General features: G+C 39.4%; 2 protein-coding genes across 3 annotated transcripts; one reads left to right on the top strand and one right to left on the bottom strand.

Annotated features, from left to right (window-relative positions):
* The first annotated feature begins 920 nt into the window (after positions 1-920).
* On the top strand, positions 921-9183 carry LOC143881565 (uncharacterized). Of its 2 annotated transcripts, none has more exons than XM_077384702.1 (7): positions 921-1262; positions 1663-1848; positions 2069-2127; positions 2365-4146; positions 5732-5870; positions 5987-6690; positions 8913-9183. In XM_077384702.1, the coding sequence occupies exons 2-6, from the start codon at positions 1728-1730 to the stop codon at positions 6655-6657; spliced, it is 2772 nt and encodes a 923-aa protein (XP_077240817.1). In that variant the 5' UTR covers positions 921-1262; positions 1663-1727; the 3' UTR covers positions 6658-6690; positions 8913-9183. The 2 variants fall into 2 exon arrangements, with proteins under 2 accessions (XP_077240817.1, XP_077240816.1); XM_077384701.1 differs by having other exon boundaries at positions 921-1238.
* On the bottom strand, positions 7257-19227 carry XSP1 (xylem serine peptidase 1). Its single transcript, XM_077384703.1, has 11 exons — positions 19069-19227; positions 18885-18973; positions 17023-17120; positions 16761-16904; positions 16251-16356; positions 13205-13718; positions 12772-12869; positions 10794-11018; positions 9917-10025; positions 8921-9134; positions 7257-8040 (listed from the first exon to the last, which is right to left on the bottom strand). Exons 1-11 carry the CDS (start codon positions 19168-19170, stop codon positions 7481-7483), a joined length of 2259 nt encoding a protein of 752 aa, XP_077240818.1. The 5' UTR covers positions 19171-19227; the 3' UTR covers positions 7257-7480.
* Positions 19228-24221: the final 4994 nt, after the last annotated feature.

A 24221-nucleotide genomic window follows, 5' to 3' on the forward strand; every position in this document is an offset into this window, starting at 1 on the left:
CAAGTGTCATCCGCACATTACTACTTCGTTTTCTGTCTATATCTTATATTGTGTGCGAGATATAATCTATCATCACCCATCTATTGACTGATCTAGGTTAGCAATGCCATGCTTCATCACGGATCATATCCAACCCCAGTACATACAACTGCATGGATCATATCCATCTTCCCCGCAGATGCGATCAACCTTTTCCCTGCGTCATATTGACATATTATTTCTTCGTAACGTCAATAACAAGCCATTGAGCCAACTAGCTCATGGTTTCTCATCCGAACAGGTATTGTCTCGCATCAATTGGTATTAGAGCACTAGGTTGATTGCTCACTGCAAATCTTGGGAATCAAAGCGGCCACTAAGATTTGGACGAGAAGATCCAAACCCACAGAGCATCTACATAGAATGCCATACATCTACAACTCTGGTGAACAAGAGTTCAACGATTAGGTATTTGCCAAGCAAAAATTATGACAATTACAGAAAAAGGGCCAAAAGGTGCCAACATAAAACCTTTTGCACTTCTGTACAGGCACCCACGGGGCCACCGGGCCCAGCCCAGTTTTGACGGGCCGGGTGGACACGCGGGTCAATTTCAAACGGGTCATTGATTAGTGACCCGGCCCGTAATTTACGGGCGGTACGGGCCGGCCGGATGGACCCGCAGGTCCGGGTCACTTTTTGCCAGATCTACACCCACCTACCCACAAACTCTAGTAGTGCGAATTATCCTTCAGGAGGTGCCAATTTGTCATCGACCAAAAGAAAACCATATTATTATAAGAAGTATGATAGAGTAAAGTAGTAAACCACGTGGTACTTGCTAAAATACGCCCGAGTTTACGGTACGCACCCTTTTGACTTATGGCTAATCCACCTATTTAGAAATTTGAAATCTCCTATCTCTCCGGCCTGAGCTTTGAGAGACGTTAAAATTATTATTTTCCAAGCTTTCCTCAAATTTCTAATAATATTTTGATCTTTTAAAAAAAAAAATTTAATGGGCGAAAATCTGTCTCCTTCTCCATTTATATCTCGAGAACGACCCATCCAATTCCTTTTTACCTTAGAGCTTTCAATGCCTCTCTCTCTCTCTCTCTCTCTCTCTCTCTCTCTCTCTACAGTTCTTTCGTTGTTTCTTTTCAAAACCCTAACCCTAGTTTTGGCTGGCATTTGATGCTACAATGCATTAGGTCGTGATCCTTTCTACCATGAGAGGGGAGGGGGGAATTTTTCTCTTTGTAAGTTCTTGTTTCCGATCTCATGTATGTTCTTTCTTCTCTTTGTTTGGGAATGAGGGTTTTTAGTGAATTTTTTTTATATGCTTTGGTGGATGGATTTAGTTGGTTGAAGACTTTAAGTTCTTAGTTTAGTTTTGATTTAAGTTATTAATTTAGTTAAATTTTCAGTTTTGGTCAACGAATTTCAGCTGATTGAAGTTATTTTTCCTTCAGCTTTTTGTCAAATGTGAGCAATGTGTTTGAAATAAATGATGTGTAGCTTGATGAATTTATGGGTTCTTTAAAAGCCCCTTTTTGGATTGCTGGAATTTTGTAGAAAAGTTAGGAAAGGAAAAATATTTCTAAAATTTTCTACTTTTTTTTTCGTCAGAAATGTTTTTCTTCCAATCCAAACATGGCCTAATATCTGTCTGTTGCAATGCAGAATTTCTAGTAACTCATTGGAACATCATGGTGTTTTTCTATGCTGTGTGATCTGGGTTTTAGAAAATGGGGGTAGAAAAGCAAGGTTCAAAGGGCGGGGGACGTTATGTTGGTGGTTTCCTTCATCTGTTTGATTGGAATGGGAAATCGCGGAAGAAGTTATTCTCCAACAACTTTGATTTACCTGGTATGTTTCTGTGTTGTATTCAGATATTATAAAGACACCATGTGAAGTTTTCTTCTTTTTTTTCCCCTGAATTTACCATTCATGTAATTCGACTTTCAAACTACTTTTTTTCCTGCTTTCGTAGAAGTTCTACGCTAATTATACTTTGGTACTCATTGTCTCATTGTTTTGCCTGTTTAACTTATGTAGTTTGTTTTTTTACCTGTTCATTTCTCTGTAGAGGGATCAAAGCAGGGAAAGAGAAGGGGTGCCAATTTTCCAATGACACGGGTTCCTCTAGTGAGTGTTTGGGTAGTCTTTCATTTTCTTAGGTACGGTTCGTTTAAGATTATGACAACCTATTGTGAGTGCCCCAAACCGATTGTTGATTCAAATTTAAACATAATTTTAAGTTCAATAATCGGTATGGCACTCACAATAGTTTGTCATAATCTTAAGCAAACAGGCCTGTAGTTTCTTGATCTGATTCAGTGATTAAATCTGAGTTGTTTCTTTCTCCTTCTCTGCTTGTTCCAGATCCAGGCTGATGAGAGTCTAGGAGTGTCAAGTGCCAATGAAAGTAGCGTTTATAGTTGTGCTTCTTCATTGACAGATGATGAAGGAAATGGAATTAAGGCTCCTAGTGTAGTTGCCAGGCTCATGGGCTTGGATTCCTTGCCTACATCAAGTGTTACTGAGCCATATGCCACCCCATTTATTGAATTGGCGGCATCTCTTCATGGTACTCATTACCAGAGGAAAACTTCTGAATTCCTTAATGAATATCAAAATCCGGGTTCCATCAACCCCTCCAGTAATGTCGATGGCTTTTGTAAGAAAACTGTAGAACCCATGCCTCAGAAGTTGGAAAACAACAGGCATATTGAGAGGTTCCGTACTGAAACATTGCCTCCAAAATCAGCCAAGTCTCATCCAATTACACATCATAAGCTTTTTTCTCCAATTAAGAAACCTAGGTTCATTTCAGAGAAGAATGCAACTCACTTAATGGAGACAGCTGCAAAGATTCTAGAGCCTCGACTTCAAGCTGGTTCAAAGGGAAAATTCCCGTCACTTGGGTCCTCTTCAGTTCCCATTAAAGTTCAAGATTTGAAGGAGAATACGGCAGCCTCTCAGACACCATTGAGGCTTCCGGAAGTGTGTAGAAGGCCCATTGAGTCCAATGCTGTGAAATATCTTAAAGGACAGTCGTTGAACAAGAGCTGGAATGGTTCAGATGATACGTCAAATTTCAGGGCTTCTTCTGATTTGGAAGAAACTAATTCCGTTGGTTCAAAGAATAAGGGAAAATCCATCTCCCTTGCCATCCAAGCTAAGGTCAATGTTCAGAGAAGGGAGGGCTTAAGCTCTAGTAGGAAGAGCTTAGTGACTCGAAAGGACGGAGATGTATCTAAACCAAAGCAGCCACTCAAGAACCCATCAAACGCTCTAAAGAATAAGCAGACTAAATATTCTACAGCCCGTGCTTCTGGCGTGCTCAGCCAGAATAATCAGAAACAAAATTGTCCAGCAAATAAAAGCAAATTACCCTCAAATCCTTCACTTTCAAACCAGCATTGCAGAAAAGTTGTGTCTGGGAATGCTTCGTTTGGACGGAATAAATCCTTAAGCAATGTTTTGGGAAACTCCAAGGTTGGACCTAAGAAGGAAACTTTAGAGATAATGGATCTTGAAAAGGAAGTCCCATCATCAAGAACAAAGAATTTATCTCAGAAAAAGCGAGCGGTAGATGGGGGATTCCAATCGGAGAAAAGTGGGTTTATTAATACTGCTTTTGTGGACAGGAATGAGAAAATTCTCCAATCCCATGTGGGGATTAGTGAGCACAGGACTTGGAAAGAAGATCACAAAAGAAAAGGCATGGATGTTGTTTCTTTTACATTCACATCTCCCATGATTAAACCCATATCTAGATCTCAGTCCTCTAATCGGATGGTGGAGAAAAGGGAGAATATTTGTTATGTAGATTCTCATAGTGAAAGAACTGCCATAGGTGCAAAACTTAAAAACATGTCATCTCTGGGCTTGAATGTGATAGGTGGTGATGCTTTGAGTTATCTTTTGGAACAGAAACTGAAAGAATTGACCTTCTGTAGCTCGTTCAAATCAGGGACGATTAATTCACCTGCATCTGTTCTGCAAGATTTGGTAACGGCCCTTAATACTGTTAGTACCAATCCAAAGGAATTTGAAAAGATGCCCCAACCTGTGCCTCAGACAGAAAAAATGGGTTTTGGATCTGATTCTGGCTGCTCTTCTACTAATGGTCAGACTCTCAAAGTGGACCTAAAGTTTGAGGTATGTAATATTTATCTATACTTCTCATATGTCATTTTTATATTCTTTTGTCTTTTTCTAAGTGGGTACCTATGATTCTGAGATTGATACTGTTAATTGGTTTTGCACTTGCTAAATAAGTATTATAATCTTGACAGTCATGCTCTGCTCACTAAAATTATCCATGTTCTTGGCTCTTTCTCTTTTGGTCATCTGATTGTATGTGTGTATAATTTGGTACTACAATCCATCGCATAAGTAAGCAAATAAATTTCCCAAGAAGAGAGTTGATTCAGAACCCTTCTAAATTTGATCTGCTTTGTTTGTACTTTGTAGTTTAGTTGAGAATCGCAGGTCACTTTACAATTTCACACTATAGACTTGTCCGCTGGATAAAGGGTGAAGCTATTATTGAATGTTAAAAGGTTCTTCAAGCAGCCATTAAAAAAAGGTTCTTGAAGTAAACTATGTTCTCCTTTCTTTTCTAGTGAGGTTGTTGTAGAAAATTGAGGGGCAAAAAATGAGTTATTAAATTTAACATGTTATAGAGGGAAGGGTAGGAAGAACTTCTATGCCCCATTGCAAGAAGCATTGTAGCCAGAATAAAGGACACGTGTGCACTATGGCTGTGAACCTAGTTGCAATGATCTACCAATATGTTGACAGAACACAGCCAAAAATTCAAGAATTTGAGTGAACAAGTAGACAACCTTAGAGTTTATGATGCAGTAGAAATCTTCAAAGCTCTGGAATTGGCAGATGCTTAATCAGATAAATCATTGTGACAATGCCGCAAGTACACAACCTACGAAGAAACTTACTTTTGACCATTAGTGCTTTGACTGTTTCATGAGATGATAGTTCTTCTTTCTCAGCATGGTTATTTTGCGCAGGTGATTGAGGACATGAGAATTCTTGAACATTATCACGATTGCCTAGAAAATTCTAGAAATTAATACTGATATTGAAACTAGTTAACTAACCTTGATAGCAATTCCAAAATCTATTTCTGAAATTTGATCAACCCTGAAAGTTTAATGTATCAATCTAAACAACTGGCATCTAAGCTAGTTATTATATCTGTATTATCCTAGAAATAATCTGAATCAATAACCTACTAGTTGCATCTGCTAGGGTTCCAATCCTCTGGTCGCTCCCAATCCTTCCGCTATAGAGACTCTATTTCTGCTTTGGATATGGCATGTTTTGGATAACGATTGCTTAAGTCAATCTGTAAAGATTTTTCTTAAGGCAATCCTTACCCAAATCATGCTATATATTATCAATGCATGTTTCACTTCATATGTTATAAATGTCCATCAATTCTCCCACATGTAAATGTGTTTACAAGAATGTTTGTTTTGCATGAATCCTTTTGGTTAAAAATGGTTTAGAGTTGAAGCTCACTTATTAAGATTTGGTTTTCATTGTAATATGATTTCTTGGTCCTTTTTGTATGAAAATTTTCTTTGATATTCAGCAATGCATTTGTTCTGCATTGGAATTACTGCTGCTGACATCATTAGAGTTTCTTGCCAGATGCAATATTTGCATAATCAAAGCAAGAAGTTCTGACATTCTATTTCAATGTTGTTTTCATTTTCAGGGAGTTGGAGGAATTGTTGATTGTAGTAGAAGCAGTGGTGCCCTAAAGGAACTCGACTGTCAACATCCCAGTCCGGTCTCAATTCTTGAAGCCTCTTTCTCAAATGAAAGTTGCAACTCTTCAGAGAGTTTGGACAGTGGTAAACATAAATGCTTTTAAGCAAGTTCCCTATTTTTCGGATTTGGGTGTTTTTAACCCCTTGAAAATTGAAGTTTTTGCTTAATGAATGTCAAAAATTGCACCTCATGTTTCCAGGAAGCAAGCCGTGTCCATCAGTTAAAGCTCAAATGATTGTTGGTTTGAACTGTCAAAAGAAAATCCCACCAGTGGAAACTGAGATGGAATTATCTGATTCAGCCTCGTCCGCGTTTACTAGGACTCTGGACAGAGAAAAGGTAGGAGAAATCAACCTGGAAGGAAGTCATATAAGATCAGACAAGCAGGAAATTGAGTATGTGAGAGAGATACTATCCACTGCTGAAGTGATGCTCAAGGACTTCCCATTGGGTCATGCCCACGAGATCATAGATCCCCTTCTCTTTGACAGGTTAGAAAAGAAAAGACCCGGGTCGAGAAGTGAGGCAGAGGACAAGGATTGTAGGTTAAGGAGGAAGGCGTTGTTTGATTGTGTGAATGAATGCTTGGATTTGAAATGTAGTTTGTACATCAGGGGGGGTTACAGAACATGGTCTAAAGGGGTGACAGTAGTAAGAAAGGAGGGGTTGGCAGATGAAGTTTATAAGGAGATTTTGGGTTGGAGAAGTATGGGAGACTGGATGGTAGATGAGCTTGTAGAGAAGGACATGAGCAGTCAGTTGGGGAGGTGGATTGACTTTGAAACAGAAGTGTTTGAAACAGGAATAGAAATTGAGAGGGGGATATTGGGTTTATTGGTTGATGAAATTGTTGCTGATATGTTAGTGTAGGAGCTGTGTAGAATGCTTATTCTTCCATCCAATGTAAGTCTTCTCTACACTTGTTTTACTTGGTTCCTTGTACTTGTTTTTTTTGTTCCTTGATTCTTCGATTCACCTATTTCTTTTCCACGAGTCTTGCCTTTTACTTCTTCACTTTCATTGAGGGTGAATTGGTCGAGGTGATGAGTTCTCTAATTTTTGGATGCCCACTTAGGATGGAACTGAAATCATGATGTCCTACAAGATCAATAGTCTTGATTTCACATTCATGCCCTCATGTGGGACCCAAAATTGCGATTTACTATTGACCGAGAAAGTGACGTTATGGGTTGTAGTTCTCATTCATTAGTTCATCCTCATGCTGTTGATGAGCCCCCTAAAATTGATATTTGCACCCAAACAAGGATAGCTAATTTAGTTAGAAATTAGCTATAATAATGAGTTACACTGACCCAAGTAATGATAATGACTTAAAAATGAAGGGATTTGCCAGGCTCTATAATGGGGAGAAATTATATGTATGTGGCCGTGTAAACCATTTTGTTCTTCCCAATCAGAGAGGTTTGGGATTGACGCTCTTTCATATAGATTCTAGCTTAAAACGTAAAGAGACCCACTGATAACCCTTGTAAATCTTATTCTATGAAATTCAAACGGTGCATATGATACATTACACATGGGGTGAAGTTTACGAAAAAATAACACTTCAGCAGTAAAAAAAATGTTAAAATACCTTCTAAATTAAACTTGGCTGTGGGTGATCGCCTCTTGAATGTTCTATATAAACACTAATTAGGATTCAATTGCAAATCAATCAAGATTAATGAAAATCTTATTTCTGAGCACCAAAGTTATGCGACCGATAGAGTACAATGGGGCTCCTGACCTTGTGTCTAGAGTCACTCCAAATGAGTGATCCGGATTTCATCTCCTCCTTTCCAAGTGGTTCGCCTTTGATCACCACCTTAAACGATATCTGCTGACCTAATTTGTTGAACCTTAATGTATCGGGGGTGACCGTTATTGAAAGACCCTTTGGAGATTTGATGATTGCCTTGTAGACCGACTTTGGCGTCCCTACATTGGTCACCCTTCGCCGGAAAATGGCGGCAGCACGGTGTTTTTCATCCGGCACTTGGACTTGCATGGAAGGATAGTTGAGGCCATCGTGTCCAAGAGGTCGAGGGAGATCGGAGCATTCTATATGCTCCCCTCCTGTCATCTTCTTGAGAAGGGAGCTATTCACCCCCTCCTTGCATAAGAAGCCAATGTAGGAGAGCTCGTTCATGTCGTAGACCAGGCCTGGGTCTGCGGCCCTGGCAGGGTCCACCTGCCCTGCGCCATATCCAAACTCTCCAACACTCGTGTTGGTCTTGTCTTTAAAGTGATTAGCTGAAAAAAAAAAAAAAAACATAACGAATGATTACTGTTGAAGTATAAATGATTAAATAACACCATCTCTAACAGCTTAAACTTTTGGAGTAATTGGTTGTTTGACATGGTATCAGAGCTATTGCCTCACGGCAAGTCCTGGGTTCAAAACCCAACAACTCCTTGATATTAAAAATCCACATATAAGGTCAGCCCAAAAGAGGGGTCACATAGGCACGTGGCCAACCCAAAAAAAAGAGGGGCGACACGTGAGGAGAGTGTTGAAATATAAATGATTAAACGACAACATCTCTACCAGCTTAAGCTTTGGGAGTGATTGGTTGTTTCTCAATTACTACACATTAGCTTACATCTTTGGAAACCGTAAAATTCTTTCTAGGAAATCGTATGTATGAGGAATGCTAAACTAAAGGGTGCCCCTGCTCTGGCCGGAGTTAACTCATAGCTGGTAGCTATTTGATTACATTTGCCCTTTGCAGCTTGTACCTCTTGGTTGTTCTTTCTTTCTTCTATAGGCACCGAGTAAATGAAAATTGACCCCCAAAATCATTTGTCTAATTGTAAATTTTTACACTGATTTCAAATATATATAACTTTTCAATGGTTGAGAAATTTTACATTTACACCATGTCTCGCAACCATGAATTTGTTTTGTTTTTTTTCATGAAATATTCGTTTACCAAGTGTTGAAAGAGGGGTATATAGGGAGAGTTGGTCCTCTCCTTCGCCCACCCTCCATGCCCCTCTCCCACTACTTGATAATCCAATATTTCATGGGAAAAAAATTTCATCGCTGCCAAACATGGCCTTAGACATTTTATCATAATAACAATCATATGAGTTGCATTGGATGATGATTTAGAATTTTACAGAGTCTTACCAGTTGTAATGAGGGCCGACTTGATTGCAGCTGGAGACCAATGAGGATGGATGGACTTGACGTAGGCAGCGGCTCCGGTGACATGAGGGCAAGCCATAGATGTCCCTGTGAGTATGTTGTAACTCAAAATTCTATTGTCACCTTCTGTGCCAGTCACCGATGCCAACTCTGTATAAGCGGCCAAGATGTCCACTCCCGGTGCAGTTATATCCGGCTGCATGTAGATCAAGATTAAAATCTCTTAATCACAAAATTTATACACTACATCCATACATGTTGGCAATCATGATTTTTTCTTCTCATGGAATATTAGCTTACCAAGTGTTGAGAGAGGGATAGGGAGAGAGTAAGGAAAAAATTGAGAGGGCCATGGCACCAAGTGGCTGAAAATAAAGAAAAATAAAAACTCTATTTTGTGTAGACATTTTCTTTTCCTTATTTTCAGCCACTTCGAATCCTCTCCTCTCTCATGGCCCTTTCAATTCTCTCCCTCCTGTTACCTTAATTCCTAGCCCCTCTCCCAACCAGGAGTTAGCAAAGCATGTTTCAGTGAAGAAACGGGATGCGAAAAATTCGAATTTAATATGGTATTACTTTAATAAAACGTAGTTAAAAAATAGGAATACTCAATGAATGCACGTAATGCAGGGGGAGTGAAAATATCATCGCCCTTTAAAAAAATATGAAATGCTAATTGCTAACTATGCTTCCACCTCTTGATAAACCAATACGCAATGAAAAGAGATTTGCTAGGAAAACGGGGATCCGTTTTGGGAAAAAAAAAAGGGGCATCAATCAATGGAACCACGTGCACTAAAAGACAAATGAAGCAAGTTCAAATCCCTATAAAAGCAATAAATGCACCTTTAAGAAGGTCAAATCAACAGTTATGTCTATCTTTTTTGATTTTCCAAATAGAATCCCATTTTAAAAGTGTTCTCCCGTGGAAAAAACTTTCATCGCATATTAGAGAGAGAGAGAGAGAGAGAGAGTTGCCTTTAGGATAAAGGGATCCGAGCTGGGGCCTCGAGAAGAGAAGGAAGCTACAAACGGGGCGTTTTTGTTGGGTATAGTACGGGACTTGTATATAACAGCTTCAGGATTTCTGCAAAGCATCCCATGCAAAAACTTCAATTCCTCTCCTTTTTACCCATGAAATGACATTTCCATCCATTTCCCCCCTTTTCCACCTCCTATGATTTATCTTTCCCGAAAATGACTGCATTTACACTTTTTATTTCTCTTTTTCTTTATTTTCAGGAAAAGAGAAGCAAAAGGGAATGTAAATACCAATTCCCTTTTTCTTTTCTTCTTTTCCTCTCCGTTTGTTTCATACATTAAGGGGCCGTTTGGATATGCGGATTTTAGAATCTAGGATTTCTTCAAAATTGTAGCTAAGAGACAAGAGAAGAAGCGGATCAGCTGTCGTTTTTGACTCGTTTTTTACTTCTCTCCCTTTTTCCGTCAGCAAAAGAGTAGCAGATCCTCCTATATTTCTAGGTTTTACCTCATAATGTGGGAGAGAATTTTAAAACATGAATTTCTCACTTAAAATCCAATAAAAGTTGTCAGGACAGCATACAACACCTTGACCATGAACTCTCTTTTACACTGTTTTCAAGCTAAAAACTTGGATTCTAAAATCTGCGTATCCAAACGGCTCCTAAGGCTCCGTTTCTTTCGACGTAAAAATAGAAGTAAAATTTGTTTTATGTTGTAAAAGTGAACGTAATTTTTACGTCAAAAGAAATGGAGCCTGAGTATTTATATAAGGTGACCACCCATTCAAGTGATTGTAGAAGTTAAACATCAACGAAATTTCTCGAAGTAAATTTCTAGAGTGAGAGAGTGTGTGTGAGAGAGAGAGAGAGACCTGGAAGAGTTAATGTAGCTGGAGATGATTTGGGCTTCCTGAGGAGAGACTACAGCTAATGGTAAGACGAAGGTGGAAGCAACTTCATCGTTGAAGCTGTAGGGTATGATCGCCCCTGCGCCTCCAGAATCTCTAATACTCTCATCTTGAAGTACACCCCCAGGCTCGCAGTATACGATTTTTCCCTTCACCTTGTTCTTGTCCAGAGTCCCATACTCGCACATACTTCAGACAAAAAAAAAACAGCTTCAACACATGCACGTGTGATGTAAAATGATTGTCCCACACCATCAAAACAGGGGGTTTAAAATGGTAGGACCCAACCTAATGGATAGGTTGGGATAGAGATGGTGGACCCCACATCATCAATAACATTAGGGGTAACATGGTGGCCCATGCCCTACGCATAAGTTAGGGTAAAGATGGTAGGGCCCCACCCACCAAAACTTGAGGTGTAAAAGGGCAGGCCCCATCCCACAAAAAAACATGAGGTGTAAAAATTTGGCCCCCATCTCATCAAGAATATGAGATGTAAACGGTAGACCCCACCCTATGCATGGGTTTGGATGGAGATGTGGGCCCACCACATCATAACATGAGGTGTAGAATGGTGGACGTACCCCACCCATTCTAGATATCATTATAAAGTGTTATGCCCCACCCATCATAGCATGAGGTATAAAATAGTGAGCCCACCCGAGCAACTGTAAAATAGTGGCCCCCCACCATGCTATGCTTGGGCAAAGTGTTAAGCCCCACTTAATCAAATCAAAACATGAGTTATAAAGAAAAAGGTTTTCAAATAAAAAAATTTCTTGGAAATAAAGCCAAGTTGCGTAAATATATAATCAAAGTATATATATTTCTTTTTTCTAATTTCAAACTCATTTTTTAGTTGAAACCAGACCTGGGACACAGCTTCTACCCGGTTCAGTTGGAACTGGCATGTTGACAGTTTGAAAAATAAGCAATGAAATGGTCATATTTGGTGGCCATGATAGCTTTTTTTATGGAATATTAGTTTATCAAGGGGTGGGAGAGGGAGAGTATTGAGAGAACATGAGTGAGGAGAACCTTAGAAGTGGCTGAAAAACAGGGAACATAAAAACCCTAATCAAAATAGAGTCCTTGTTTTCCTCTTTTTTTCCCAGCTACTTGGCATCATCTCCTCACTCATGCCCTCTCAAATCTCTCCCTCTCTTACTCTCTCTACTCTTAAGAAAATCTGCCTTGCAAATTCGATCCGATTGTGCACAAATTAACAAAAAATTAAAATAAGAAAACAAGCCACAAGATTTTACGTGGTTCAGCCAAGCCTACATCCACGGGCAAGAAACACGATCTTCCGCTATAAGAAAAACAATATACAAGAATTACAATAGATTTAACATAAAACTCACAAACCCACAACCCTTTCTTTGCTTCTCCCATCCAAGGACCGTACAACGAGATTAACCCATGAGAAAGCCCCTAAGAAACCCTCTTTCTCCTTCGCTCACCTTCTCTCTCATATATCTCTCTCACGTTTGCTGCACACTCCCATATGAGAAAAGCATCTTGTTTTTATACTTGGGTTTTCCTAAATCATAAGGGAAATGACTTCAGCGCTCCTCGGTTTTGATAAACATGCACTCCACATGTTTGTCGTGTAGTATTTAGGAGCTTTAAGAGCTTTTTGAGTTCCGCAATATTCCTCTGACAGCCCTATAAATACTACACGACAGAAGTTGGAGCGCATGTTTATCAAAACATTGGAGCACAGAAATCATTTCCCAATCCTAAATGCGGTTTCCGTTTTGCCTTTACTTTCTCAACATCTACCCATCTCTCAAAACTTAATAAGCTAATATTCCATGAAAAAAAATCATGGTTGCCAAACATGGCCTAAGGGAAAATCAAATTACATAAAATAAAAAAAAAGGAGTACCACTATCAAAATAGGTGGGTGAAAATTAAAGAAGTCATGGAATTTTCTTACCTGGGATTTCCATCTACTGCCGAGCGATTTGCAGCATCGGCTCCGCGAATAAGAGGATAAATTTGCTTTTTTGGTGAAAATGTATTGATGGATGTTCCCTATCATTTCACGAGAAAAATCATATTAGCTTTAGAATTATAAAAAAAGAAAAGACAATGGATGTTTCGATAGTAAAAGAAAAGGATGGCAATTATTAACCAACATAAAACCAAAACTGCCAGTATAGCACTGGTAAAACCTATACTGGCAGATAATTTAATTTATCTGTGGGTCTATGATCATTGTATGCAGTACTCCTCACTAGCTGTTTCTATTTCTTTCCCCGACCTTCCCAGTCAGTTTGTTTCTACTCTGTTTGCTTCAATAAATTTTCCAACATTCAAAAATAAAAAATAAAATATAGAAAAATAAAAAGGAAAAATAAAATGCTCACCAATAGCTTCATGCCGTTGCCCAATCTAATTTTCGTCTTGAATTGCCGATCCATGGTAGTGGCTCCAACCGTAATCAACCAGGGAGCGGTGTTCACTACAGATGCAGAAAAGGGCCCATCGTTACCTGCGGAGGTAGATGTGATGATCCCCTTTCGCATGGCATGGAATGCTCCGATGGCGATCGGATCTTCGAAGTAATTAGGCGCAAACCCCCCAAGGGAGCATGAAATTAGGTCTACCCCATCGGCAATGGCTTCATCAAACCCGGCTAAAATATCAGCATCATAACAACCCTCACCGGACCAACACACCTTGTACATGGCGATTCGGGCCGAAGGCACGGCCCCACGTGCCGTCCCTTTGGCTAGCCCATAGAAACTTGCACCATGAGCCGTAGCCCCAGCTGCAGTTGAAGCTGTGTGTGTGCCGTGACCCTCTATGTCGGCCGGAGATTTTTCGTCGGAGGGAGGAGGCATTGGATTCATCCTGAAGTACTTCGCACCGATGATCTTGCTGCATGCCCACACGTTAGAAAGAACAATATGCACATATGTGAATCTCCCTACTTATTTTCCTTGCTAAATTTTGGCTACTCATATTGGCACTACCATGTTGTGATAATTGCAAAAACTCAGCTTGTCTTTTATTATTTAAACCGGCATCAAAGTTAATTTATTCACAGTTCCCAAGTTCTCAAAAGTCAATTAAAAAGAAAAAGACAAGATGGGTTAGTGGAATTATCTAAACATGATGCTGCCAACATCACTAGTCTATATTTTTATCTTTTTTTGGCCACTGATATTTGCAATATCATTTTTTGATAATTGCACTAACGCACTTTGTCTTTTCTTTTTTAATTAGCTTCTAGTTGCTTTTGGGAATTGTATTAACCTTTTGCAGTTGGTTAAATAATAAAAGACAAGATCAGGTAGTGTAATTATCAAAACGTGGTGATGTTAATATTAGTAGCCTTTTTTTAGGTTACTGACTTATGAGGAATGCTAAACACAAGGGTGCCCGTGCAATAACCAGATGAAAGGGGTGCCCCCAGTGGTGGAACGCGACCAAAGTGCATTTTTAACTAGGGGGTGTAAATGAGCCGAGCTTGGCGTAACTCGGCTCGTTAAGCTCAATACCTGGGCTCGGGCTCGAACCAGGCTCGAACTCGGCTCGGCTAAGCTCGCGAGCCTTACCGAACTCCACCATCTCTTCTCTCTGTTTTTTTAATTTTAACGAAAAATCAGGCTTCAAGCCCCTTTGAAACCCTAATTTGTGGGTATTATATAAAGGGCAATGATATATTCACACAATCGCACCCCCTCATCTCTCTCTCTCTCTCTCTCTCTCTCTCTCTCTCTCTCTCTCTCTCTCTCTATATATATATATATATATATATATATATATATATATATATATATATATATATATATATGAGGAAAATGATTGTGAGCTTGAAGCTCATATTGCTTATATGAGCTTGAGGGCCCAAACACATGTGGGCCCACATTGTTAGGATGATCTAATGGAGTGTGATTGTGTGAATATATTGCATTCATTTGAAAGGTCCTTACATAGATAGCATGTCTACAAAAAATCAGCTCCATAGGATCATCCTAACCCATCCAAAAGTGAAGGGCAAAATAGACAGACACTGTTTGCCACAAATCTGCCTATTTTTGCCCTCTGCTTTTGGACGGGTTAGAATGATCCAATGGAGCTGATTTTTGGTACACACCCTATTTATGATGGGGCATTGCAAATGAATGGCTTGGATCACCACAAAAAATGTGGGACCCATGTGTTTGGGCCCTCAAGCTCATATAAGCTATATGAGCTTCAAGCTCACAATCATTTTCCAATATATATATATATATATATATATATATATATATATATATATATATATATATGAGGAAAGTGTTCTTAAGCTATAGCCACGAATTAGGAAAGTGTTCTAAGCTTAGATCTAAGGCTCGGCTCGAATCCTTAACGAGACGAGCCGAGCCGGCCGAGCTATTGCTATAGCTTAACGAGCCGGCTCGGCTCGTCTCGTCTCGTTAAGGATTCGAGCCGAGCCTTTACCAAGTTGAGCTCGAGTGAGATTCCGCCCAAGCCAAAACTGACACCCTTGTTTATAACATGTAAAAGTCAAACATTAAATGCACTTTTGTGACACACCAGTATACCATGCACCAATGTGGACGCCCTTTCTTCTAGTTTTCGGCTTTTCGCAAGGGTGCCCCTGATTTTAGCATTCCTCACGACCAAATTAACTGGGATTTGCTACGGACTTTTGCATAAATGCATTTCGCTGCTGGCTGTTCCACGAGAGAGCAGCCACCTCAGATGAATAAAATGAATAAGACAAAATCTGCTCAAAAGTGAGCCTGTGTTGCTGCTCCATCATGCAACAGCCAGCCACAAAATGCCTTTTTGGGAAAGTCTTTAGCAAATCCCTAATTACTATGATATGAGTAAATCCCTAATTACTTGATATGAGTCGTGATCGAGTGTCACTTTAGATATGTATAAATAGGCCGAATGACTTATATGCCCTCAATTCTTTGGCTTAATAACAGAGGTACTCCCTACACTAATTCTCCAAGACACAAATTAAAATCAGGTTGGGTTCAACCCGAACCCGTCTCGGGTTGGGTATCGTTCGGGTCAGGTTCGGGTTTCCTAATCCGGGTTGAGGGCTCAGGCAACCCAAGCCTAGTGAAACCCAACATTTTTTTATCATTTCAAAAGTTTAAAAAATCGGGTCATGTGGCGTTGGACTCAGGTCGGGCAGGTTCGGGTTGGAAAGAAGGGTTACTTGGTTCAGACCGGGTTGGAACTCAGGTCAGGTCGGGTTGAGTAAATGGTTCCTCAGATCAGGTTCGGGTTGGTCTCAACCCAACCCGACCCGACCTGAGTTGCACCCTAGTGCAGAGGAATGTTGTGAATCGAGGACAGTGATACATGGTCGATAATTAGTTGAATATCATAGAGATTTTGGTAAAATTCATAGTTAAAAATTTCGGAGAGAGAGAGAGTTTTCACTTGTTACAGCCCGTGAAGTTGCCTTCATTGACGCATTTGCCCTTCCATTTGGCTGGAGGTGGGCCAATCCCTTTGTCGTGGAAGCTTGGAGCGTGAGCCCAAATACCTGAAAACCCCACCATTAGACATTTTCTTGAAACTGGTTTTGCTCTAAAAGCACCAAACCAAGAATTCTACAATAAGGGTGTTTCTTTCATTATATCATAAAAGGCCATCTTTCCCTTTTATACCCCTTTCATTTAATAAAAAATTTGAGTTCAACAAAAGTATTTTTATCTTACTTTTATCCTTCTTATACCCACTTAATTTACTAAGAGGCAAGATCCGCTGCTGTAGGGCAACTCCTGAGTAGGGAAACCTCTCCCTAACTCTTGTCAGTCCTATCTATAAGAGGAGAACATATGAAAAATGTAACCGATTCTTTCGTTTCATTGGGTCACTGGTCATCCGCCGGGAAAGTTCAACAGCCCTTATCAAATTTGTTAAATGCCAGGTTTGGAGGGAAATTACCTGTATCCATCATCCCGATAACGATGTCTCTCTCCACTTGGAGGTTTCGTTTCACCGATTGATGAAACCCGATATAATCCCATGATCTTGTGGTGTGAAGCTTCCGATATGAACTTGGGAACACTGATACCACATCATTCATGCCTGCAAATTCCAATTAAATTAGTTCAAATAGGAAAAATTGTCCTCACCCAATTCTAAAATAGGATTTTTCTTCCAGACTAGAACCCAGCCAGTGCTCATAATTTTTATCTTTACTGACCCGATAGCTTAGTGGCTTCTTCCGGCCGGAGCCTTGCCGCGAATGCATTGAAGCTTTTTTGGTAGCTATGTACCAATGCGTCTCTAGCAATCTCCTCCCTGTAAAGGGATGCAGAAAGATGAGAGCAATGTTGCATATATATGGGCTTAAAAGCAAGGAATGGTGCAGTTGTTTTGATAGTTGGAAAATCATAGAGGCAAAAATGGTCATTTTACACATGCTGGTAAAGTGGTAAGTTGCACCAGTCCTTTCTGAAATTACAACGTCAGTGGCCGTCATTTCCCCCAAGGGCATTAGTTAAATTACTGTAGCATGTACATATAAATTTTCCTCCTCTAAGTCTCTAACCCCCTCCCACAAACCACCCACCCCCCCCCCCCCCCCCCCCCCCCCGCCGCCACCTCTCTCTCTATCTCTCTCTTCTCATACCCTTGGTGGGCCCAACAGCACTCTTCACACGCTTGGTGGGGTCCAACAGCACTCCTCTCTCACCCTTGGTGGGGCCGAACAATTGAATGGAGTAAATATTTGAAGGTTTGTATTTAAAAAAAATACATACACTGACCAAACACCCTATAAAGTGTACTTAAACAAAACAAAAAAAAAATACCCACTTGGGCCTCTTTGTTAAAAGATCCAAACCGTTCATTTGTTGGCCTTAACATAAATAGGTCTGCCTGTAATATCTTGTCCAGAGGATGATCCTAACCCTCCGATCTATGGACGTACAACACCATATATAAACCTCTAAGATCGAAGAGTTATGATCATCCTATGGAGATTATTTTTTTGGGAAATGCTTATTTACGCTCAGGCTCAACAAATGAACGGTTTAGATCTTCAAAAAAGGTGGGCCTTAATGAATTTTCTAATAAATCGTTTTGTGAGAAGTCTGTACATAAGTGCCAGTATTTTTTTTAAAAATAAAGTGAGGCCCACGTTGTACATAACATCTAAACAAGAGAATTCTGTACATCTAACTTTCCCATCGGTAGAGATTTCAATATGTTATAGTTGGTTACGATGGCCCAATAGATATGACTTTGGGGGCATGACTTACTCACATTGGGGCTCGATCAACATATGAACGGATTCGATCTCCGAACAAAGTGGGCTCCACTATATTTTTATAAAAGTATACCCACCTATTATATGTAAGTATGTAACAAGAGAAGGGATACTGGCCTATTTACATTGGGCCCCACCAACTAAATGGTTCAGATCTTTGAACAAAGTAGGTGCCACTCTATTTTGTAAAAAATTAGTTGCACCTATGTGCAGACACCAAATAACAGGTATTCATTTAAAAATTCACCTTGTTCGAAGATCCAAACCATTTATTTGGTCTCAATGACTTTGATATGTTGGGATTGTTGGTCTACAAATCGAAAGGTTACATAGGATCATCCTTTAAACTACCCCACAAACCCTACAACGAGATTTATGTATGGTTTCATCAGTACACAAATCGAAGGGTTAGAATCATCCTGTGGAAATGATTTTTGGGACACAACCCATTTACGTTGAGGCCTAACAAATGAATGGTTTGGATCTCCAGACAGAGTGAGCCTCGTGAACTAAATGGTTTAGATCTTTGAACAACATGGGCCCTACTTTATTTATTTTTTAAAAATACAAATTCATTGGGGCCCACATTTTTTGAAGATCCAAACCGTTCACTTGTTGACCCCAATGTAAATAGGCATTAAACAGCGGATCCACAAAGATAAACGAAGTTTGAAAACTTCTATGAATACATATTATAAACGTGCAATCTGTGTGTGTGGAGAGAGAGAGAGAGAGAGAGAGAGAGAGAGAGAGAGAGAGAGAGAGAGAGAGAGAGAGAGAGAGAGAGAGCTTACTCTCCAATCACTTTATAAAGGAGCTCGCGATGAATTTCCATCGTGGATGTTCCGATCTTGGGAACATCTCCCATATAGACGATGTACAGCTATTATTTATTCATTTAAGCAAAGCAAAGATTGATTAGTAACTAATAATCACTTGGTTTAGTGAAAGAAATAATACATATGGAGTGTAATTTACCTTTTTTTCACTGTCATTGGAGCCATGAACGGATCCAATTCCCAGTGAGAGAATTAGGAGAACGGATATGAAGAGAACACCACAATTTTCTAATATATTCATGAGAGATTTGTAAATAAAACCAGAGACTTGAAACTAACTTTTCTTGCTTGATTAATCGAGTGAAATGAATTACAATTAAATAGACTAGAAAACTCCTCAAAAATAGCAACAACTTTAACAAACATTTTCTAAAACTACTCCACTAAAGTCTTGGTCTTCCTCTTTTTATTCTAACTGAAGATAGCAAAAGATTTCCTATGCGCGCAACAGAACTTGAAGACTCTGTCAACATTCATTATTTTTGGTGAGCAATTGGAGATGATCTTCAACACTTTCCCTCAGCATCAACACTTCCCCTCAGCACCAACTCTCTTCTATGACACCAAACTTCTTCCTGAATTTTACAAATTTCTTCGAACACAAACCTTTTGTTAAGATGTCAGCTATTTGCTCATCTGTATGAACTGACATGAGGGAAATTTCTCCACGAAGAACCTTTTCGCTTACGAAGTGATAATGTACTTCTACATGCTTTGTTCTAGCATGAAACACGGGATTCTCAGCTAGTTTAATTGCACTTTCATTATCACAATAAATACTAACCACACAATAAGTGATTTGAATCAAATCTTTCATTAATTGAACTAGCCACGCTTTCTTGCGCTACCATTGCGGATGCTCGATATTCTGCTTCAGTTGTAGATAGTGATACAGTGGGCTGCCTCTTGCTGCACCATGAAATAGCACCGGATCCTAGGCTGAAAATATAACCTGTCGTAGACCTTTGAGTTGACAGATCTCCAGCGTAATCCGCATCGCAGAACCCAACAACTTCACATTTCTTCCCTACTTCATAAAGTATACCAAAATTCAATGTTCCTTGAATGTACCTTAGAATTCTACGAATTGCATCGAGATGTGGCTTCCTTGGTTTTTGCATGAAACGACTTATAACCCCAATCCTTGGGCTATGTCAGGCCTAGTTAGAGTTAAATAGATTAAACTCCCTACTAGTTGCCTGTACATGATTGGCTCATCTAGTTCCTCTCCATCATCTAGCTGAAGCTTTGCATTAATTTCAACTGGGGTTGTAATGGTGTTGCAGTTTGTCATTCCAAATTGATCAAGTAACCTTCTTGCATAACTTTGCTGACCGAGAAATATCCCGTGCTTGCTCCGATCCACTTCAAGTCCTAGAAAGTGTTTGAGCTCTCCTAATTCTTTCATTTGAAATCGAATTCCAAGATTTTTCCTGATTCTAGTAATTTCTGCAACATCATTCCCTGTAACTATCAAGTCATCGACATAAACTGAAATGATTGAAGTATTTCTATCAGTGATTCTTACAAATAAACTAGAATCAGACGAGGCTAGTGAATACTCATTTGCTTGCAGAAATTCAGCAATCTTACCATACCAGGCTCGTGGAGCCTGTTTTAAGCCATATAAGCTTTTCTGAGCTTGCAGACATAGCGTGGGTCTTCTTCAAACCCCTTTGACTGTTCCATAAAAATTTCTCTATCCACCTCGCCATGTAAAAATGTGTTCTTAACATCCAACTGCCACAATTTCCATGACTGACTTGCAGCTAGAGTGATAAGAACTCGAACAGTAGTAATTTTCGCCACGGGACTGAAAGTTTCGTTATAGTCATGACCAAACTGTTCAGAGAAACCTCGAGCCACTAGCCGAGCTTTAAATCTTTCTATTGATCCATCTGTTCTAGTCTTGATTTTGTATACCCATTTGCATGAAATGGGTGTTGCTCCTGTTGGTCGAGGCACAAGATCCCAGGTTTCATTTTCTTTGAGAGCCTGGATTTCTTCAGCCATGGCTTTCTCCCATTTTAATTTTCCTTGAGCTTCTTTGAATGAAATTGGTTCATTGATGTGAACTTCATCATCTATTGTGACTGTCCATGCTGCAGTTAAGGCTGAATTTGCGTACCTTGGATTCGGCTTTGGAGTTCGAGATGATCTTCTAGGTTCTGTATTGTCTTCTTCAATTTCTGGTTCGTTCCACTGAGATGGTCTCACCTCTTCTGCTGTTCTGGTTTGATGCACAACTGTTTGCCATGGGCTAGATTATGTGGTTGCTCCATTTTTTTCATTGTGTATCTCCTTTTGACAAGATTCAAATGGTTCTTTGTCTATTTGTTCGAGCATAGCATCTGATCCCACGTTTTCAAGTAGCTCTACCTCGAGCTCTCTGCTGTCTGGAAGGGTTGCATGCTCTAGTGACCACCACGAAGATGCCTCATCAAAAACAACATTTCTCGAGACATGAGCACGTCCAGTAGATGGATCTACACACCTCCAACCTTTCCTTTCTGAATCGTAACCGGTAAAAATGCATCTAGGTACAAATACATAGCAAACTGAACCAAAAACATGTAAATGACTTACATTGGGCTTAACTCCAGACAATGTTTCAGCAGGTGAAATGAAATTGAGCTTTGGTTGAGGAAGATGATTAATAACATATGCAGCGGTCTTCATACATTCACCCCAAAACCTGGTTGGGACATTTTTTGCATGCATCATGCTTCTACATGCTTCAGCTAAATGTCTGTTTTTCCTTTCGGCTACCCCATTTTGCTGGGGTGTATTGGGGCAAGTAAGTTGTCTGCGTATCCCATGCTCTTTCAGATAGGATGAAAACGTATTTGATGAGAATTCACCTCCATTATCAGATCTCAAACATTTGATTTTATAGCCAAGATCATTTTCTACTTGTTTGTGAAACTCCACAAACATTTTGAACACTTCAAGTTTTTCTTTCAAAAAGTATATCCAAACATATCTTGAAAAATCATCTATAAATGTTAATAGATAACTTTTACCTCCAATGAATGGAATTTTCACTTTGCCGAGGACGTCAGAATGCACTAGCTCAAGTGGCTCTTTTACTTGGAACGCAGATTCGGTGTATGGTAGCTGATGTGCCTTCCCATATTGACATCCAGGATAGACAATGTCATGTCTAACTTCAAGTTTGGGAAGCCCTCTTACCAATTGTTTTTTCATCATGACTTTCAGCTTCATATATCCAACGTGTGCAAGACGAGAGTGCCATAAATCAACAGTCTCAATTTTTCAAGTTCTATCAACATATGCATCTTGGGCTGTCATAACATAAATTGATTCTACCCTCTTTCCTTCCATGCAAGGCGTCCCAAAAATCTGCAATTCTTTGTAGATTTTTACATCATTTGGACCAAAGATGACAAAATTACCTGAGTTAGTAATTTGAGACACTGACATCAGGTTCTTCTTCATGTTGCGAACGTGATAAACATCTTTGAGTAGGATATGCTTATTGTTGGATCTTGGAATGCAAGCGGCATCTCCTACATGATGTGAACGTCAAAATTGCTTCCCGCGATGGAGAAGAAGATTTCGAGATCAGCAAATATAAGAGAAGATTATATATAAAAAGGAGTGAGATTGAATACAATTTCAAGGGGTGTGCTTAACTAATCTCCATGAAAGAGTAGAGTTACTTACACTTTACCGAAGTCCTCTCTAATCTCTTAGAGATTCCTCTCATAGAGTAGAGTTCATTGGACACGTCTTCTTGTTAATTATTTCGTAAAGAAAACCCCTGATTACAAAGAAAAATGTCTTAATGAAAAGATGCCTTTAAAAGATAAAAGAATGCAATGCTAATACACTGAAACTATCTTCTTTCAATGTCAAATTGTAAAAATATAATGTTTAGAAAAAGAAGTTTCTAAACAGTACACAGTAAGTGCTAAATTAGGGAAAGTTTCTTAACACTACTCTTTTGAAAGAGAGGAAGAAACCAATAATAGAAATATTAAGGTGTCTATATAAAAGAGTTTTTGGAACAACCTTTCCAGACACTTGTAGATCAAAAGAGAGGAATGGATACTTGTGATTGGGTAGACTGTGGTGGATAGGCTTTTTGCTGTCTGGAGTTGGTTTGGGAAAAGTTTCTGTTTCCACTCTCTTTTTAAAGATGAGGGGAAAAGACTCTGGGAAAGGAGTGAGATGGGCGTATGTAATCGGTCGGACAGATTATTGTTGTATAAAAGAAATTGGTCCTCCTCTTGTTATGCCCAAACACACCTATTTATAGAGTTCTTTGCATTCAACGGTCAAACCACATGGCAATTTTTTAACCACAAAAATGAGCATCTGGGCAGTTTTGAAAACCACCAAAACTTGCACGTTTTCCTTTTCTTGTTTAATTTCAAACAGTTAGTGTTGTGTTGCGATCTGGATCGTCCATTTGTTGGGATCTTCAATTGATGGGCAATAGCCTAAAATTTGATTTTACATTTGTTGGGATCTTCAACCGTCCATTTTGTTGGAGATTTTACATGCCGTGCATGCATGAAGTCCAGTACTTTACAAGAAGTACAGCGAGACCCACTTCATAGATGATCTGAAACGTCCATTTGTTGGAGATTTTATTTGTGCATGCATGAAGTCTAGTACTTTTCAAAAGTACAGTGGGACCCACTAAAAATGGAGAGATCTTCTTTTCATAAAACTCAAAATGCCATGTGTATGAGTAGGCTGATGGTTACAAGATAAGTTTTAGGAAAAATTGCCAATAGGGGACATCAAAATGCGAGAATTGCAAACGGGGGACACACTTTTGAAAAACTGTTAGAGAGGGACGAAATGGGGTTATCAAGTCTCTAAAAGGGGGTTACCAACCCTCTAAATGGGGTTATCAAACTCTCAAAAGGGGGTTATCGACCTTCTGTAACAATTTTTCAAAAGTATGTCCCCCGTTGGCAATTCTCGTATTTTAATGTACTCCATTGGCAATTTTTCCTATGTTTTAATCTTCAATTTGTTAGGACCAAATGGGGGCTTCCATGTAATTGAGACCATTGATCATATACAAATAATCATGTGGTGATTCCACATGGTTCTGTGTATAATTCAAAACACATATCTCATTTGTAAGCCATCACCTATAAAAATAAATGATTTTAGCTTTAATTTGTTGAACCTTATTAGTTCATATTTAATGGGCCAATGTGCTAGGAACATCACAACTACATGTGACTGTACATTGGGCTTATGTTATGCATGGTTATGAAATGGTGGGGCCCAGCCCATTAAAACAAGAGG

This window comes from Tasmannia lanceolata, unplaced genomic scaffold, assembly GCF_043159265.1.
Source record: "Tasmannia lanceolata isolate RefF3 unplaced genomic scaffold, GAP_Taslan_0.1 ptg000007l, whole genome shotgun sequence".
NCBI lineage: Eukaryota > Viridiplantae > Streptophyta > Magnoliopsida > Canellales > Winteraceae > Tasmannia > Tasmannia lanceolata.